Source organism: Hyperoodon ampullatus, assembly GCF_949752795.1.
Source record: "Hyperoodon ampullatus genome assembly, chromosome: 15".
In the NCBI taxonomy this organism is placed as follows: domain Eukaryota; kingdom Metazoa; phylum Chordata; class Mammalia; order Artiodactyla; family Ziphiidae; genus Hyperoodon; species Hyperoodon ampullatus.
The window spans coordinates 82,596,559-82,614,987 of record NC_136928.1 but is presented as its reverse complement, the minus strand read 5'-3'; the positions used below and the strand labels follow the sequence as shown (position 1 = coordinate 82,614,987).

At 40.5% G+C, this 18,429-nt stretch overlaps 1 protein-coding gene across 2 annotated transcripts in view; it reads right to left on the bottom strand.

Annotated features, from left to right (window-relative positions):
• MBOAT2 (membrane bound glycerophospholipid O-acyltransferase 2) overlaps window positions 1–18,429 on the bottom strand; it is a gene marked incomplete at both ends in the record, with an annotated part of 106,826 nt that overhangs the window by 29,430 nt on the left and 58,967 nt on the right. The window contains one exon of one of the 2 annotated variants that reach the window (XM_079721091.1): window positions 1,014–1,109. The exons of the other annotated variant lie outside the window; for it this stretch is intronic. Within the exon in view, the coding sequence (XP_079577217.1) occupies window positions 1,014–1,109 (96 nt within the window). The remainder of the gene's footprint in view (window positions 1–1,013; window positions 1,110–18,429) is intronic. 2 annotated transcript variants of the gene reach the window in all.

The window sequence follows — 18,429 nt, the reverse complement described above, 5'->3', positions numbered from 1 at the left end:
TAAGCTTATACAACTTGGGGCCTTTTCTATTGTTGAACAATTTTTTTCATAGATGTCATGATTTGTTTTATTTTTCCCACTTACTATCCTTAAGTTGGATTTACTGGTCATTTTTTATCCTGTCCAGATGACTCAAGACTGACTTAAGAGCAGGTCTTCTGTATCTTGTTCAACAGAGCTGTCAGGCTTGACATAAAGACTATAGAGTTTTATCTTCAACTTCCCCACCTGGTACCTAGGTGTTAGCAGGTGTCCCTTTATAAAGATGGTGAGCAAGTTCTTTCGTAAGGACTTGGACTGCATTTATCTCATCATAGACATTCCATCGGTTTTGTTACAGGGAAAAGACCTCTCCAGTACCAAGGAGGGACTCAATCTCCTTTGAAGGAATAAAAGCCAGAAGTTATTTCTACCACTCAGTAGAATACTGAATATAAAAGAATGTAAAACATTCCATAGAAGTGAAATGCATAGAAGTAAAATACATGCTCAAGTGCCCTCTCTTGGAAATTCAGAATGACAAAGCCAGTCCGAGGACCTCCAGTCCGAAGAAAGTCCCACAGTGTGCTAAGAAGCAAGAACAAGCAATCAGATGTTCCACAGAAGCTGGTGGAATGATTGTATAAAAGGGACTCCAGAGAAAGGAAGAAGGAAGGAAAGGAGGGAGGGAAGGGGGGGAGGAGGGAAGGTAGCAAGGATGCAGGCTCAAAGGGGCTGGTTTGCATTAGTGACAAGTGATTGCAGAAATTCCTAACAGAATTAGAAACTGCTTTCAAGAGCAGAATGCTGTACAACAAATTTAATTGCCATGTATTTAGAAATTTTGTATAAATCAATTTTAAAAACCAGGTTATTTTTGTGACTTATGTAGTACTATAAAAGACCACTTTACAAGAAGAAAAATGCTAAATTCATAAAAGAATTTTCAACTAACAGAGCTTTTCATTTGAACTACTAAATGCAACCATATTTTGTCCTTTAACCAACATGTTAGAATAGATAAACAGGCTTACCCTGAAAAATCCGCAGAATATTGTCCATAATCAAAGATATAGACTCTAGTAATTTGGCATACTGTGAGGTAACCCAAAGCAAACACAAAACAATATCTGGAAAACAAAAATAAGCTAGATTAGTGAAATAAAAAGATTCATTTTGTTAAAGTTTAAACTAATTTATTAACTATATGATACGGTTCAAAAAATTAAATATTACTAGATCTACTCCACAAATAGCTTTCTTCAATAAGTTTTAAAAATCTTTACTAGTGTCTGCTTCAGTTTACTCGAACTTTGTACCATCTTCAATGGTAAGTGCATTTAGTTCCTACCTTTATTCATTTTCTCCTTCTGAAAAAACTCCATACACCAAATTATGTATCTGAAAGTCATGCTCACAGCATGAAACTGAATATGTTGAGTATTGATATCTGTTCTATTTATTCCTCCTTCTTTCTAGAAAACAAAATCTAGTATGAAAATATTTGGCTGAAATATACATTTAAAAAGTTCTTAATAGGATTTTTAAAACTTGTCCTCAACTGTCTAAAATCATAAACACTTAGTGTGGGTCAAGTGGTCTTTACTCACATTTTAAAACATGAACGTTTAGTAATTTTCAGTCTTAAGATGTATGGGAGAGAGTTACAATAATTAAACACACAGTATGGGAAAAAGAATTTACATATCAATAGAACAGAAATCCACAGACTCTAGAATCCATAACATTGCATAAAATGAAGGCTGCAATGCAAATTAGCAGGAATGGATTGATTATCACCTAATTCGCTAACGATGTGGCTGGGGGAAGGGAGTTGTATCTTCATCTAAACAATTCTAGATGGATTAAAGAATTATGAATACAACACAAAACCAAAACACAAAGGGGCTGTGGATAAATATTCAAACATTCTCAAATTGGCGAAGGACTTTCTAAACATATATAATGAAGAAATCAATGGAAAGAGACCAACATATTTGGCTAAATTGAAACCTTAAACTTCTCAGGTAGGCAACTGAGGAGGTATTATGAAAAGGTCCTTTCAAACTTTATACCAGTAGGTAATTCTGATCTACTTGGATTATTCCTGAGCAAAGAAAAAGGGAGGAAAGCTTCCTAATTCAAATGATTTACAGAGTTAATATATTCCTGATAGCTATATCTGATAAAATGGCACACGTGCATACCCATACACAAAACGCTGAGAAATCAAACCTAACATAACTTCTAATATCATGCGGCAGACTGCATTTTCCAGAGAGGGCCCCACTTCACATGCTCTTCTACAACCTGCCCCTCGGTCCCCTCTTCAGGAGCAGGAGTCTCTTTCTCTACCCGCTTTGAATCTCCGTTGGCCCTCTAACGGCACTGACCAGTAGACTATGGTAGAAGTAACACTTTGCTAGTTCAGGTGCAGCCCATAATTAGCCTGGCAGTTTCTCCTTCCTGCCTTTTGGAAGTTGTTTGTCAGGAAAAAAGTAAGACTGTCCCAAGACCAACACATGTACAGGTTCTGGAGGAAGGGAGTGTCAGAGAGTGAGGTGCCAGGGAGCACTAAGTCTCTATACATGTTACGTGAAGAAGCTGATGTCAGGTGAAAAAGAGGGCTCTATTCAGTTGACCCTTTCCTGAATTCCTGACTCACAGAACAATAAGCACTTTATTTTAAGCCACTGCATTTTGATGTAGTGACATAATCAGAACAGAAATTGGTAAGTGAAAACAGGGTGCTACCATAGGAAAAACCTAACACACACTGGCTGTAGGACAGGGAGCAGGTGGCAGCAGGAAAGGTCTCAAGGAGATTGCTACCGAAGACCTAAAGAGCAGGAGGGAAATTAGAACTGGAAGCAGAGAAAAGGCACCCCAGGTTATACCGGGGAACACTGCTGCCTGCTGTAACATGGAATATACGAAAAATACCCAATAAAAGTGCTGAAAGGTTTCTCTTAGATGCATACAACAAGGTACGGGTAGAGAGAGATGAACTAAAAAACAAAATGTGTAGGGTTTGAGCAGAATTTAGGAAAAGTAGAAAGGGCTCAGGATAGTCTTTCTTGTCAGCAAAATATTCTTAAAGTAATCAGAGTAAAGATGAAGTCAGGGGTGCTCTTGATGACACCTCAGAAAGATTTAAGGACACAACTTTATGGAACCTCTTAGATTTAAAAAAAGAGTTTCTAAGAATCTTAAGGGTATATACCTCTTAGACTCTCTACAAGGCAAGAACATTTTTAGGAACCTTAAGGATGTTGTCCCACAGCACTTTCAGACCAAATTAAAAAGGAGACTATCAAAAAGAGATCTGTGGGTGCAGCTTTTGTCTAATGCAGGGGGTTATAATTAGATACACAGGAAGCCCACATCATTTTTAAGGGAGTTACATGAGACTGGACTGAAAGGGAGAGACAGCTCAAAATGAAAACAGACCTTTGGGTGCCCAACTATCTACCGTTGGGTCGTAGGCTAAGAAAACTATTCAACTGCAAAATCTGGCTATTTCTTATGAAAAAGGAAGGAGAGCTCAGGGTGTGGAGTCAAGAGTTTAGGGGTGAAGCCAAGAGCCACAGAGAACCACTTGCAGGGACTAGGTCTGGGCCCTAATCAAGGAAGTGATAACAGGTGTCTGTCTGGAGGTCACAATTGTTACGGACTGGGGATTGCTAAGTGACCTGCATTCCCCTCCTATTTGAACAGAAAGGTCTACTACAGCTATCCTATCACTGTTCACCACTGTATACTGGGTCCACCAGGGGCCTCTTTAGTCCGTGGGCCGTGGCCTCTGGGCCTGCACATCCAGAGCCTGTGCTCCGCGGCGGGAGGGGCCGCAGGGGTGGGAGGCCCGCGTGCCACAAAAAGAAAAAAAAGAAAAAAAAATTCAGTACTTTGCTGGCCCTGAAACACTAGTAACTCATGGGGGAAAGCATATGAAAGTTTTTGAAGTGGGAAAGAAGAGGTATATGTGTTAGTGTAAAATAACTTACTTTTAGACTTATTTTGAAAATTCAAATAACATTAGAGTCCACTCCCCTCAAATCTCTAAATTTAGCATCATAATCCCAAGCAAAATCCCAACAAAACTTTTAGTGGAACCTGATTAGTTGACTTGCAGGGTCTTCTGGAAAACTAAACAAACATATGATGAGGAGGACTTGCCCTCTCCTACCAGATAAAAGAATATGTCACGGTGATTTATAACGCAGTATTGATGCAGAAACAGGCCAAAAGATTAACCTTACAGAGAAGAAAGTTCAAAAAAAGACTCACTGTACAACTGAAAGTTTTGGTAATTATAAAGCTGGCATATGAAATTAGTGGGAAGAAGATGAATGAGGCAAATGAAGTGTAAAAAGTTAGCTCTCCTTTCAGAAATAAAAATAGTTTTCGAGTTCACACTACACACACATACAAAAATCCAGTCAGACTGTGAAAAAAAAATAAGACAGTAAAAAGTCTAGAATAAAACACAAAAGAATATCCTCAAATTTCTGGAACTGGAGAAACCTTCATAAGCATGACAAAAATCATAAATGCCACAAAGACAAAATGTGACAATATTTATTATATAGAGATTATTGGAAATTTCTGTATGAGAGATGACAGAAAATTAAATAAGTAACAGAAATTATCTACTACACGTAGGTTAATATCCCTAATGATGAAATTCTACAAGTCAACAAAGAAAGAAATTAAGAATTCAAGTGAAAAAATGGATGAGAATGTGAATGAGCAACTTATAGAATAAAAAAATTATAACGGCCAGTCCATTTAGAAAAATAAATTAGATTCATGATAAAGAATGACCAGGAAATAATAATAATAATCCAGAAATGCTTATTAGAATTATAATATTTATCCAATATAAAAAGTTTAAAAGTAGATACTACTTTAAGACTGGCAAAAGTTTAAAAGTAGGGGCTTCCCTGGCAGTCTAGTGGTTAAGCCTCCGTGCTTCCATGCAGGGAGCACGGGTTTGATCCCTGGCTGGGGAACTAAGATCCCACATGCCATGCACAGAGCAGCCAAAAAAAAAAAAAAGACTAGTAAGACTGGCAAAAGTTTAAAAGTAGATAATATCCAGTTTGGGAGGGAAAAACAGGCATTCGCAAACATAGCTGGCAGGGATGAAATTTTAAACATCTTTTTTTGGTAGGTGATTTTGCAGCATACCTCAGAATTTGTACATACTCTTTGAACCGCCAATTTCACTGCAAGAAGTCTATCCTAAAAAATAAAAATACTTATATATATGCACAAGGATACATACAAAGATATTCACTAAAGCACTGTATTTAATGATAAAAATGGGAAACCAACTAAATGTCTCCAATGATATTAGCTATAATAAATGTAAATAATAAAATAAATAGAAAGCCACATTATAGCATTCAGTAACAGTGAATAAAGAGATATTTGTATGTACACACAATGAAAGTCAGAGTCAAGTGGAAAAAGTAAGCTAAAGAACAGTGTGCTTAAAATGCAATCCCATTTTAGGTTCTCTATATATGTACACATATGTAGGTGTATATATAAACATATACAGATACATCATGGAAAAAGCTCTAGAACAGAACTGTAGCAGACACTCTAGGCTGACTCACTCCATGTGCATTTCCATCTCTGTTCACCCTTGCTTTCCTTGCCTATAGAGGCCAAAGGCTAAATATTCCATTTCCCAGCCTCTCATGCCATTAGAGGTGGCAAGAGACACAGTTCTACCTATGAGGTGTATGCAGGCGTCTGCTGAGGCTCCTGGGAAGGTACACGTCTGTGTGGCCCATGGTGGTGGCCATCTGCAGGAGTGTTCCAGATCCGGCTCATACCAGCTTATGAAAGCTGCTAATTTTTCAAGAGTTTTTGTAAAGTGGTTGTTAAACACAGCCATTACTAAAAACTAAATGATATAAACATACGATTAAAGAAATTATCTTTCAAAGGTATTAAATGTTCAAACTCATCACTTCTCAATTACTTCCTGACTTTTGCTATTTTCTGTGCTCTTGAGGTGATTTACATCTCCTGTATCTGTGCGGTAGAAATAGTATGTAATTGTGAGCTACTGAGCATTTCTTCCCGATCCCACATTCAGGGGCATCAAGTTAGTAGCTTTAAATCCACCGTGGTGGAAGTATTTACACATCTTGAAAACTGGCAAACACTACAGAATGTTTAAAGCAGGGATCATCACACTGAAGCCTGTAGGACAAATCTCGCCCCCTCCTTGTTGTTACATAAATGAAATTTATTTGACCACACCTATGCCCGTTTACATACATATTGTCTATGCCTGCTTTTGCCTTAGAAGAGCTAAGCTGAATAGTTGCACCAGCAACTGCATGGCCCTCAAAGCCTAAAATATTTACGATCTGGCCCTTTACGGAAGAAGAAGTTTGCTGAGCTGAATTAGAAGTAATGAAGAGAATGCCAATAATGCATGTTAAACTTTTAAAAGTATGTCATGACCTGTAGCCACTACATTGTGAATAGCCAAAAAAAAAAAAAAAAAAAAAAAAAGAGGAAATCTTATTCTTCCAGTATTTAAAAACTGTTATTCAATTCAGCAAAGAAGTTGCTCTTACCCACATTATGGACAAGAAGAGTGAAGTGCCAACATATATCTTTATCGTTTCACTTTCAATTTACTCATTAATGTAAACAAAAATATCAACCGACATTCAAAATGGAACCACATTTGTTTGCCCATGATGTGAGGAACTTCTTTACTGAACTGGAAAAAAATCTGTAGTCTAATGCTGTCAAATCATGGTTGAATTGCAACCATAGATTAGCTATGAGTTTGTCAAAAGTCAATGAAAGCATTCTGTGAGAATCAAAGAAAAAGAGGGGATACACGCAGCTGGTGTGGTGTGAATTCCTTCTGCCCAGACTATGGATCTGACTGCTGCTGCAGCAACCATCTTGCACCCATGAAGTAGCGATCTAACAGGCGAAGTCAGCACCGCAGAACAAGAAACCTGCTCCTTTGATAAACACTGCTGAGCAGCTACACTGGCTCTGAAAAACCTAAGTCCAGAAAAAAATCTCAGGTGGTGGTTTTTTTCTGCAACTGAAATGTATTCCTAACTGATACCAAAGCACACCAAACTTCTGTTGTTATCTTTTCTTTTGAGATAGGCTGCAGGAAAGGGTGATGGGGAAAGCCCCTGATTTTTCAAGTTCACACAACAGCAGAGGAAAGCAGACATATAAGTCAATACATACGTGCACGATATTCTTATAAGTGCTATGGTCACTGCATGGGTTTCACTGAATGTCTTCAAACAGAAAAATATGCATGCAAATAAAATCCAGACAGACGTGATCTAGATTTAAGTAACGGCCCCATCACTTTTTACTCTTCCTATCTGTGTGATCTTAAGAAAGTTTCTTTACTTCTGAACCATAGTTCTCTTCCTTATAAAAGGCAGACACACAGGGAGGGAGCCTGACTCTGCTAACTGAATCACTGTGGTCTCGTCCTCCTCGCAACTGACCAGTTTACATGTGGGCATAAAACTTAAGCACGGTCAATGAAACATGACACAGAGCTTTTGGAAAGGCTTTCTCCTTGAAGTAGGACACTTGCTACTGTCATGTTGATAAGCCCAGCTTATAAAAGGAGCTAGCCTACAGACAATATGCTGACATAGCAAAGCAGAAAAGCTATATAGAGCAAAAAATAGAACTTTTTGATGCCCTCATTAAAACTGAGTTGCTGAGTTAACCAACAAGAACTGCCTTGCCTCAGGACTTCTTGCTTCAGGAGGTAAATCTTCCTGTACTGTTATACCATTATACCTCTATGAGCTGGGATTTCTGCTCTTTGCAGTTTTTCAAAGCATCCTGATATTATCATCACTCATAACAAAATTAAATCAACAAGATTTGAAGAGCTCCAGAAAGAACCTTTTATTATTCATTAAAATATAAATGTTGAATTACCGCCCCATTTTAAAAAGAGAAACCACATCTAAAATACCCATTCTCTAGATATTAGATACAAATTGGAAATTGTTCAGGGAAAAACAAAGTGCTCAGGGACTATGGAAACTAATGGGCTAGCAATGATGTGAACTGGGAAAGAATTTCTCCCCTAATGAGGAAAACAGGCAACATCAACAAAAGGTTCAAAATCTTGATGGGAATAAAGACAAAAACTAATAAATGAGTAGCTGTTTGAATGTGCTGAAATCAAATTAAACTGTTCGCTTTCCAAGGTGCCTGAGCTCAGATGGCTTTGGGTGCAGCCCAAATTCAGGAAAGGCCTGCATATCTGAGTGCTAACTGCATTTCCTCCTTATTTTGCCTTCCCCACTGTCTATACTCTCCAAGGCTCTCTTTGAAATCTTGGAATCAGGTAGCCTAACTCCTCAAACTCTACTCTTCTCTTTCAAAACATTCTGTAGTCTTTGAATTTCTAAGTAATTTCTGAAGCCACTTTAAATACAAGGGACACTGTAAAACAAAAAGTATGTAAGCAAACAGAGAAAAAAAATTAAGGAGACGGGCCTCCCTGGTGGCGCAGTGGTTAAGAATCCGCCTGCCAGGGGCTTCCCTGGTGGCGCAGTGGTTGAGAGTCCGCCTGCCGATGCAGGGGACACGGGTTCGTGCCCCGATCCCGGAAGATCCCACATGCCGCGGAGCGGCTGGGCCCGCGAGCCATGGCCGCGGAGCCTGTGTGTCCGGAGCCTGTGCTCCGCAACGGGAGAGGCCACAGCAGTGAGAGGCCCGCGTACAGCAAAAAAAAAAAAAAAAAAAAAAAAAAAAAAAAAAAAAAAAAAAAAAGAATCCGCCTGCCAGTGCAGGGGACCCGGGTTCAAGCCCTGGTCCGGGAAGATCTCACATGCCGCAGAGCAACTAAGCTCGTGTGCCACAGCTGCTGAGCCTGCGCTCTAGAGCCCGCGAGCCACAACTACAGTGCTCTGAGCCCTCGCGCCTAGAGCCCGTGCTCTGCAACAAGAGACGCCACCGCAATGAGAGGCCCTTGCACCGCAGTGAGGAGTGGCCCCCACTCACTGCAACTGGAGGGGGCCTGCGCGCAGCAACAAAGACCCAACACAGCCAAAAATAAATAAATAAAATAAGTACATTAAAAAAAATTATACAATGGAACTTTAAAATAATTAAGGAGAAAGTAAAGTTAGTATTCAGATGTTACAAGTGCTGTGCACGTTAGACACGTGGATCAATGAACAGAATAAAGAGTCTAGAAATAAAGTCACACATATATGGTGAATTGCAATTCAAAACAGAAAAGACGGTATGTGGACAAATAGTGCTGGGACAAATGGATACATACACGGAAAAAAACTAATTTCAACCCTTGCCTCATAGCACACAAAAAAATTAACTCAGAATGGATCACTGACATAAGCATAAAAACTAAAACCATAAATCTTCTAGAAGAAGATATTTATAACCTTAGGCAGGCAAAGACATCTTAGAAAAGACACAGAAAGCTCTAAAGTATCAAATAAAAAATTGTTAAATTGACTTCATCAAAACTTAAAAGTTCTGTTTGTCAAAAGTCACCACCAAGAAGATGAAAAGGCAAGTCACAGGCTGGGAGAATATATCCACATACCTGTAAAAGACTTACAACCAGAAAACAGAAAGAATGAATTATAAGATAGTAATAAAATTCAAGTCAGAAGGTTCGAATAAACGTGTCCCAAAAGAAGATGTACAATTGGTCAAAAGGGCAAGAAAAGATGCTTGACATCATCAGTCATGAGAAATCTGAATTAAAATCATAGTGAAATTCCACTGTACACATATTAGAATGACTAACATTGAAAAGACAGATAAAACCAAGTGTTGATGAGAATGTAAACAACTGGTACTCTCACACATTGCTTGTAGGAGTGTAAAATGGTATAACCACTTTGGGAAAGTTTGGCAGTTTGTTATACGATTAAACATACTTTTACCCTACGTCCCAGCAAATCCTCTCTAGGTATTTATTACATAAGAGAAATGAAGACGTATATCCATAAAAAGACTTGTACAAGAATGTTTTAGAAGTTTTATTCCTAATAACCCAAATTTGGGTTTTTTTTAAATACATACAATTTTTTTAAAGATTTTTTTTGATGTGGACGGTTTTTTTTTTTTTAAGTTTTTATTGAATTTGTTACAGTATTGCTTCTGGTTTTTATGTTTTGGTTTTTTGGCTGCGAGGCATGTGGGATCTTAGCTACCTGACCAGGGGTTGAACCCACACCCCCTGCACTGGAAGGCAAAGTCCTAACCACTGGACCGCCAGGGAAGTCCCCCAAATTTTGAAATAATCCAAATGACCATTAATAAACAGGTGAAAGGATATGTAAATGGTGGTATATTTACACAATGGAAGGGTACTCAGCAATAAAAGGAACATACTGTTGATCAACACAATGACATGAATGAATTTTAAAGCATTAAGTTGAGTTTAAAAAGCCAGACACAGAAGATTACTTACTACATACTTCAACTTATATGAAATTCTAAAACAGGCAAACTAATCTATGGTGATAGAAAGCAGACAGCTGGTTGCAGGGGACTGGGCTAGAATGATTACAAGGGGAATGAAGGAACTTCGGGGGATGAGTGAGGTGTCCTGTATCTGGATTTGGGGGGTACTTACACAGGTCTATACATTTGTCCAAACTCACAGAACTGGTGGTTCTATTTTGTTTTAGGTAAATTTTACCTAAATAAAGTTGATTTAAAAATTACTTGGAAACAAATTTTACCATCTCCATTGCAGATTCCTTCTCCACCTGGGGCCCCAGGGTTCAGGCCTCTTCTCCATTTCCACCTATTTCCAAAAGGATTTCATCCAGCTCCATGATTTTAAACTATGTAGGTGTTTACCTACTGCTGCATACCGACAGCACCCAGATTTTATATCTCTAGATTAGACGTGTCTCCTAACCTCCAAACTCAAACAATCAACAAGCTACTTAACATCTCTATTTGGTTGCCTAACAAGCATCTCAAATTTATCATGTTCAAAATAGAAATTCTGACCTCACCAAAACAATTCCTCTTCCTAGTCTTCTCTGTCTTGATTAATGGCATCATCTTTCACCCAGTTGCTTTGCCCAAAAAACTAAAGTCATTTTTGATGTATCTCTATACTCACATCCCATATCCGAGTCTTCAAATCCATCTTCATATTTCACATCATGTATGACCCACATCCATATCAAAATATACCCTGGACTGAGTAGTTCCCACTGGAAGCAGGTCCAGGCCTGGACCACTGTAAGAGCATCCTGACTAGCTCCCTGCTCCCACTCCCTCCCAAGTCTGTTATACTCACAGCATCCAGAATGTTCAGGACTTGCCAGCAGCTACCCACCACACTTAGAACAAAATCCAAATTTCTTCATGAACTTTTGTTGCCCCAGAATCCAACTTAAAAAAAAACAAAACTGAGTTCTTTCTTTGGTTCTACTGGATGAATGAAACACATTTACATAGGCTTCTATTTTGATAACTTAAGAAATAAGAATTATTTAAGATAGATGAAACTAGAATATTACTGAAGCTTAGAGAAGCCTGGCAACACTGAGCTCACCCATCACACATGCACACAGGTGATCAATGGAATTCCAGCAATTTGGGGGAGGATAAGTTAGTCACCATCAGTGTTGTCTCAGGTTGGTCATGATTTGCTGAAACAAGGCTCCATTTCACTTTAAAGATAACTGTGTTCTTTTATAATCGTTTCTTGCTAAACCGTCCTGAGTCTTATTTGATTCCCCTCCTTCTGTCTCAATGGCCCTGCTAAGTGAAAACTGTAAAGCTGACAGAAGGTAAGCTCAGGTTACAACTGCTAGGGGGTCACAACAGCCTTTAAGTCAGGGGTCAAGTTTTCCTCCAATTGGTATCTCCAAACCTTACCTCTACTTCCTGGCATATAACCCTGCATATCATAGGTTATTATGTAATTTTGAAGAGAGACTCCACTCAATTTAAAAAGCAAACACCTCTAAGTAAATACTTCTCCAAACCTACACTCCGTTCCTTTTAAAATCTATTCCAAAATTACTTTCCACAATTACACATTTCCATTTCTAGAATACACCATTTCAAATTAAATAATCAAAACTATAATTCACTTAATCTAGTGATTTCTACATTTTAATCTATTTAAATAGCAATAAATGTAAGCCAAGAACTGTTGATACAAAAAAGCAGTAAATATTGGCAGGGGGTGGACACTAGATTTAACTCCAAAGATGGCACTAGTGAGAAACAGAGTTTGCAAAGTACTTAATAAATGATTTACAGGATCTTAAAAATAGACTTTGGTAACAAGTAACCAGAAAACTGTACAATACTCACATTAACTAACCAGAGAGACAACCGGCTAAGATGCTAAATATGTACACAGGTAAAAATTTTTGCACTAAAAATACACCAGTCATGTGAATACAAACACAATTATTAGACAATAATGAGAGTTTGCTGACCTACGGGCGAATGAAGTAAAGCAAAGGTGAATGTTCTATTTCTGGGTATATTTCAAAACAGGATCTTAAGCCTGATAAAGTCAGCAGAGACCTGGAAAGATGACTGCTTAAAAACTGTTCAAGTTTCCTATGTAAAAATTTATGATTAATCAAGTCTGTTCGTTTTCATTTAGTGGCTATTATGTGCAAGGCAACCTGAAGAGTTATTTGTCTATGGGGTGGCATTCGGAGGTGGCCTAAATACGAGGCTGTTATTCTAAAACCAGCATCCGGGAGTGAGCTCGGCTTTTCCTTCACCTCTACTTTTATGAAAGTAACACATGCACCATTTCAAAGTCAAAGGGTCCGACACCGGTCACCAAGACAGAGCCTTCTACAGCCCTACACCCCACATGCAGGCTCTGCTCTCCAGAGGCTGCCAGGCCAGTTCCCGGATCCAGCCCTGGACTTGGCAGGACAGACTAGCTGGTCCTCAACAGCACCATCCTCGCAGGCACTTAGGTTTCGGCTTCTTATGCCATCTCCAGCCCCCGTCTTGTAGTTTACACCTCTTTGACGTTTCACTACCATTTAAGTGGAGTTTCAGATAAATGTGTGTGTTTAATCTGCTACAATTAACTGGAAGTCTCAAAACTTAGTTTTATAACCATCATCAAAACATCAGTTTTCTAAAATCTTTTTGATAGTATCTGCATTTTATTCTAATAGGCCAGTCATAAATTTAATGGAATTTTAATAAATGTGATCCTTAATGTTTCTTGTTATTTTTACTTTGTGTACAATAACACATTCTAAGATACATCATTTCTGGGACTTCCTGGTGGCACAGTGGGTGAGACTCTGTGCTCCCAATGCAGGGGGTCTGGGTTCGATGCCTGGTCAGGGAACTAGATCCCACGTGCATGCCACAACTAAGAGTTCACATGCCACAACTAAGGAGCCGGTGAGCTGCAACTAAGGAGCCCGCCTGCCACAACTAAGACCTGGTGCAACCAAATAAATAAATATTTTTTTAAAAAGATACATTATTTCTGCTAAAAAGGTTGTTTATTTAAGTTTGGTTATGAACCAAAGGTTAAGTTTATCCTCAGGTAACCAATAGGTGACTATCAACTATCTAACCACACAATGTCTTTAAGAACCAAGTTGAAAGGCTCCTTCCACTATCACCACATTTATAAACACACCCTCTTAAAGATACACGGTAGCCATTCTTCACATTTTTAGATCACGTGTCTCATCTCTTCGCAGAGTTGGTTTGTTAAAGATGTCACTTTGACTCCACACATTTGCCTTTTATAGAAGGAACAGTAAGATATGGCTTCTCCATCTCAAGAAGCTGACATCGAGCCAGGAACAAAGGTCACCATGTCTGGCAGCCGACCGTGACTGCAGTGCTGGGTTTCCCAGGCTCAGCCATCAAAATACCAGTCACCCATCTCACTAGGTCTATTTAGAGCGTCTTAATCACATTTTGTGAAAACTGCTCTCTTAGAGGTCCGTATCCTTCACTAGACCGCACTCCTTGAAGACTTCAGACATCTGCGTATCTGAGCCTGGCGTGCTGCCTGACAAAGAGAAGGCGTTCTGCGAAGAGGCAGAACAGAAGCAGCACGAAGAGATCATCGCAGGCCGGGGACGTAAGTGAGGCTCCCCTCAGGAGCACAGCAACAACGTCGACGTAGCTGCAGACACGGAGCGGGACAGACACAGAAAAGATGACGCCGCCCCGTCAGGCTGAGTGCCCAGGGCCAAGACTGGTCAGCCTGATGCCTACCTAGTGAAAACTGGGAGAAACAACAGGAAATAAGCTTAGTGGGTAAGATGGATTCAGAGTGTTCTGAAGGGCCGTGAGTTTCTTGACTGAGTATTGCGGCTATTCTCCCAGAGGCATTCAAAGATTTCTGAACAAAGAGCAATACGATGAAATCGTTTCTAGGCAAATAATAAAGACTAACCCATATATATGAGGGATGGTGAGAGAGAAGGCTGGGAGTCAGAAGAGTACTTACACAGCAGGAGGAAAGACGTTCCGAGCTAAGACAGGGGATGGGACGGCAAATGCTCAGGATTTCCAAGGAGGAACTAAAAAACATCTCGTAACATACCGGCTATAGAAACTAAGAAGAAAAAGTCAGGTTTGTAAATCAGGGTGTATCAGGAGAACATAGAAGTCGACTCTGGAGTGAAGACTGGCCCGGCTGGAAAGCTGGCTTGATCGCTTCCCAGCTGGTGACTCCAGCCAGGCTGTTAAAGGAAGCCTCAGTCCTCTCCTCTTTTCCATGTACATTTTTTCTTAGATGATTTCATTGAATTCTAAGCCTTGAAAGCCTAACACCAGGCTTGTCTGCCTGCCGTCCCGACACGAGTATCTAATGAGGCCTCTCCGGCTTAGCCTGGCAGAGAAAAGCCCGCCTGCCCAGTAAGCGGCTTCTCCCCCCAGCCCCCCATTCCCACCTAACACAGTCCACCCAGCCGCTGAGGCCAGAAAAAGTCGATTCCTCCCTGGTCGTCACACCCCACAACCAGTCTGCAAGCCAGTCCCACTAGTTCTACCTCTGGAAGCGAGCCCGTATCTACCCACCCCTCCCCATCTCTACGGTGATCCTCCTGTCTCCCAACTGACTCGCCCGCTCTCTCTGACTGGTGGTCCTTCCACCACGCCCCCCCTCTAACAATCCTATCACACAGAGCAGTGGGAACAAGGTCGTGACATTACTTAGAATTCCCTGGTGGGCTCCCACTGCACTTAAAACTACAATCTGGGCTTCCCTGGTGGCGCAGTGGTTGGGAGTCCACCTGCCGATGCAGGGGACACGGGTTCGTGCCCCGGTCCGGGAAGATCCCCCATGAGCCATGGCTGCTGAGCCTGCGCATCTGGAGCCTGTGCTCCACAACGGGAGAGGCCACAACAGTGAGAGGCCCGCGTACAGCCAAAAAAAAACAAAAAACAAAAAAAACTACAATCTGTTACAAAACAGAAACAGAGTTACAGATGTAGAAAACAAATTTATGGTTACCAAGGGGGAAAGTCGGGGGAGGGATAAATTGGGAGATTGGGACTGACATATACACGCTACTTAGATAACTAATAAGGACCTACTGTATAGCACAGGGAACTCTACTCAGTACTCTGTAATGACCTATATGGGAAAGGAATCTAAAAGAGACTGGATATATGTATATGTATAACTGATTCGCTTTGCTGTACAGCAGAAACTAATGCAACATTGTAAATCAACTATACGCCAATAAAAATTGATTTTAAAAAAACAAGCTAATTAACTGCAATCCGGCTCCGCCCACCTCTCTGACCTCATTTTACACCACTGGAGACCTTGGCCCACCAGGGACCAGCAAGGCTGGAGCTCTTGCTGGGCTCTGAATACGCCCAACACCAGACTCCTGAGAGCCTGGCCCAGGCTCCTCCATCTGCCTCGAGGGGTCTCCCTCTGGTTCCATGAATAACTGGCTCGTTTGCATCATTTAATTCTCAACTCATCTAAAGTAGCAGCCATGTCCCTTCATTCATCTCAGTCTTGGAAATAACATTGATTGAATGTTGTGTTTACCTGCTTATTGTCTGTCTGGTCCCATGTGAACAGTAACTCCAGCAAGGCAGTCCTGCTCGCGGCCACCACTCCCACACCTAGAACCAACCATGGCACACAGAAGGTACTTGGGTACCTAACGCGGACTTGCTGACGACAGCCCCAAGTTCCCCACTTTTAAACTGGGTTGTCTGGCTTCTTATTATTAAGTTGTAAACGTTCTTTATGTATTCTGGACATAAGTCCTGTATCAAATATATGTTTTGCAAATATTTTCCCCCCGAGGCTTGCCTTTTCGTTTTCTTAATTTTTTTTTTGGCCATGCAGCTTGTGGGATTTTAGTTCCCTGACCAGGGATCAAACCCAGGCCCTCAGCAGTAAGAGCACAGTGTGAAATCCTAACCTCTGGACCACCAGGGAATTTCCTTTAATGGTGTCTTTTGAAGAACAAAAGTTTTAACTTCTGATGAAGTACAACTAATCAGTTTTTTCTTTATGGACCATCCTTCGGGTGTCATATCTAAGAAGTCTTTGCCTAATCCAAAGACATAAAGAGTTCCTTCTATATTTTCTTCTAAAGTTTTATAGTTTTAGCTGTTATATTTAGTAGGGCTATGATACATTTTCAGTTAGTTGTGTGAGGTAAGGCCCAGCCAGGCTCATTTCTTCACATATCCAACTGTCCCAGCACCACATGTTGAAAAGACCATGCTTCCAAATGAATGGCTTTGGAGCTTTTGTCAAAAATCAAGTGATCACAAATCTAAGGGCTTATTTCTAGACTCTCAATTTTGTTTAAACGATTAACATATCCATCCTTATATCATTATCACAGCATCTTTATTACTGTAGCATTACCGGAAGTTTTAAAACCGGAGAGTGTAAATCCAACTTTGTTGTTTTTTTTCAAAACTGTTTTGGTTATTCAAGTTTCTTTGTATTTCCATATAAATTTTATGACTGGCTTGTCAATTTCTACCAAAGAAGCCTTCTGGAATTTCTGTTAGGGATTACAGTGAATCTGTAGATCAGTTTGGGGAGAACTGCCATCTTATCAATATAAAGTCTTCCAATCCACGAATATGAAGTACCTCTCCATTTACTCTTCTTTAATTTCTCTCAGGGATGTTTTATAGTTTTCAAGTGTACTTGCATTTATTAAACTTATTCCTAAGTATTTTATTCCTTTTGATGCTCTTGTGAGTGGAACTGGTTTTGTACTTTCACTTTTGGAATATTTGTAATATATAGAAATATAGTTGATTTTGTATACCCATCTTGTATCCTACAACTTTGCCAAACTCATTTATTAGATCTGGTGGTCTCTTCTGTTGCCACTCCAGCACTCCCTTGACGACTGTTTGTGAGATATATCTTTTCCACTCTTTTACTTTCAAGCTGTGTCTTTTCATCTAAAGAGTGCCTCTTATAGAAAGCATATGGTTAGATCTTTTATTATCCAGTCTGCCTTTTGATTCACATTTAATGTAATTATTGATACGGTTAGGTGTACACCTGCCATTTTGCTATTTGTCTTAGGTTTGTCTTGGGTCTTTTTTGTTCCTCCTTTACTGCCTACTTTTGTATTAAAAATATTTGGGGGCTTCCCCGGTGGCGCAGTAGTTGAGAGTCCGCCTGCCGATGCAGGGGACACGGGTTCGTGCCCCGGTCCGGGAGGATCCCACATGCCGCGGAGTGGCTGGGCCCGTGAGCCATGGCCGCTGAGCCTGCACGTCTAGAGCCTGTGCTCCACAATGGGAGAGACCACGACAGTGAGAGGCCCGCGTACCGCCAAAAAAAAAAAAAAAAAAGGGACACGTTAAAATAATATAGTAACTCAACTTTGTCTTTTTTCTTGAGCATTGCTGTGCTATTTTGTGTTGAATCTCTCTCACCCATGGTACACAGCGGCTGACATCTCCACTCAGTTTTTTTAATTCTTGGTTTTATTTTTCAGCCTCACTCAAGGAGTCACCCCTGTGTCTGTAATCTCAGTGGTCAGCCAAGGGTTGTTCAGGGCTTGTGTTCAAACACCTGCAGCCAGTAAGGCTTCTGTCCTTCAACGAGGGATCTACATGTGGTTTTGAGAGCTCATGCTATGGTCCAGCAGTTCTCAAGTCCACCCCAACTTTCCCTGTCCCTCAGGCCTTCCCAGACCTCCCCTGGTGTGGATGCAGGCTCCAGTCAGCCAGGGGTGCGCTGAGGTCTTCCCTAGTCCCTTTAGAGCTCTCTCGCTGCCAGGATCTCTCTGCTGAACGTATGGACCACATCCTCAGGACAGGAGAGCTGAAGGCATATTCTCTGTGAACCACTGCATGGGTTTTCTGCCTTCCACTTTAAATCAAGTCAATCAAAGCTGCTGTTTTTGTGGCCATCCCTGCCCCAGGAGAACTACTCTGCCAGGGAATGAAGGA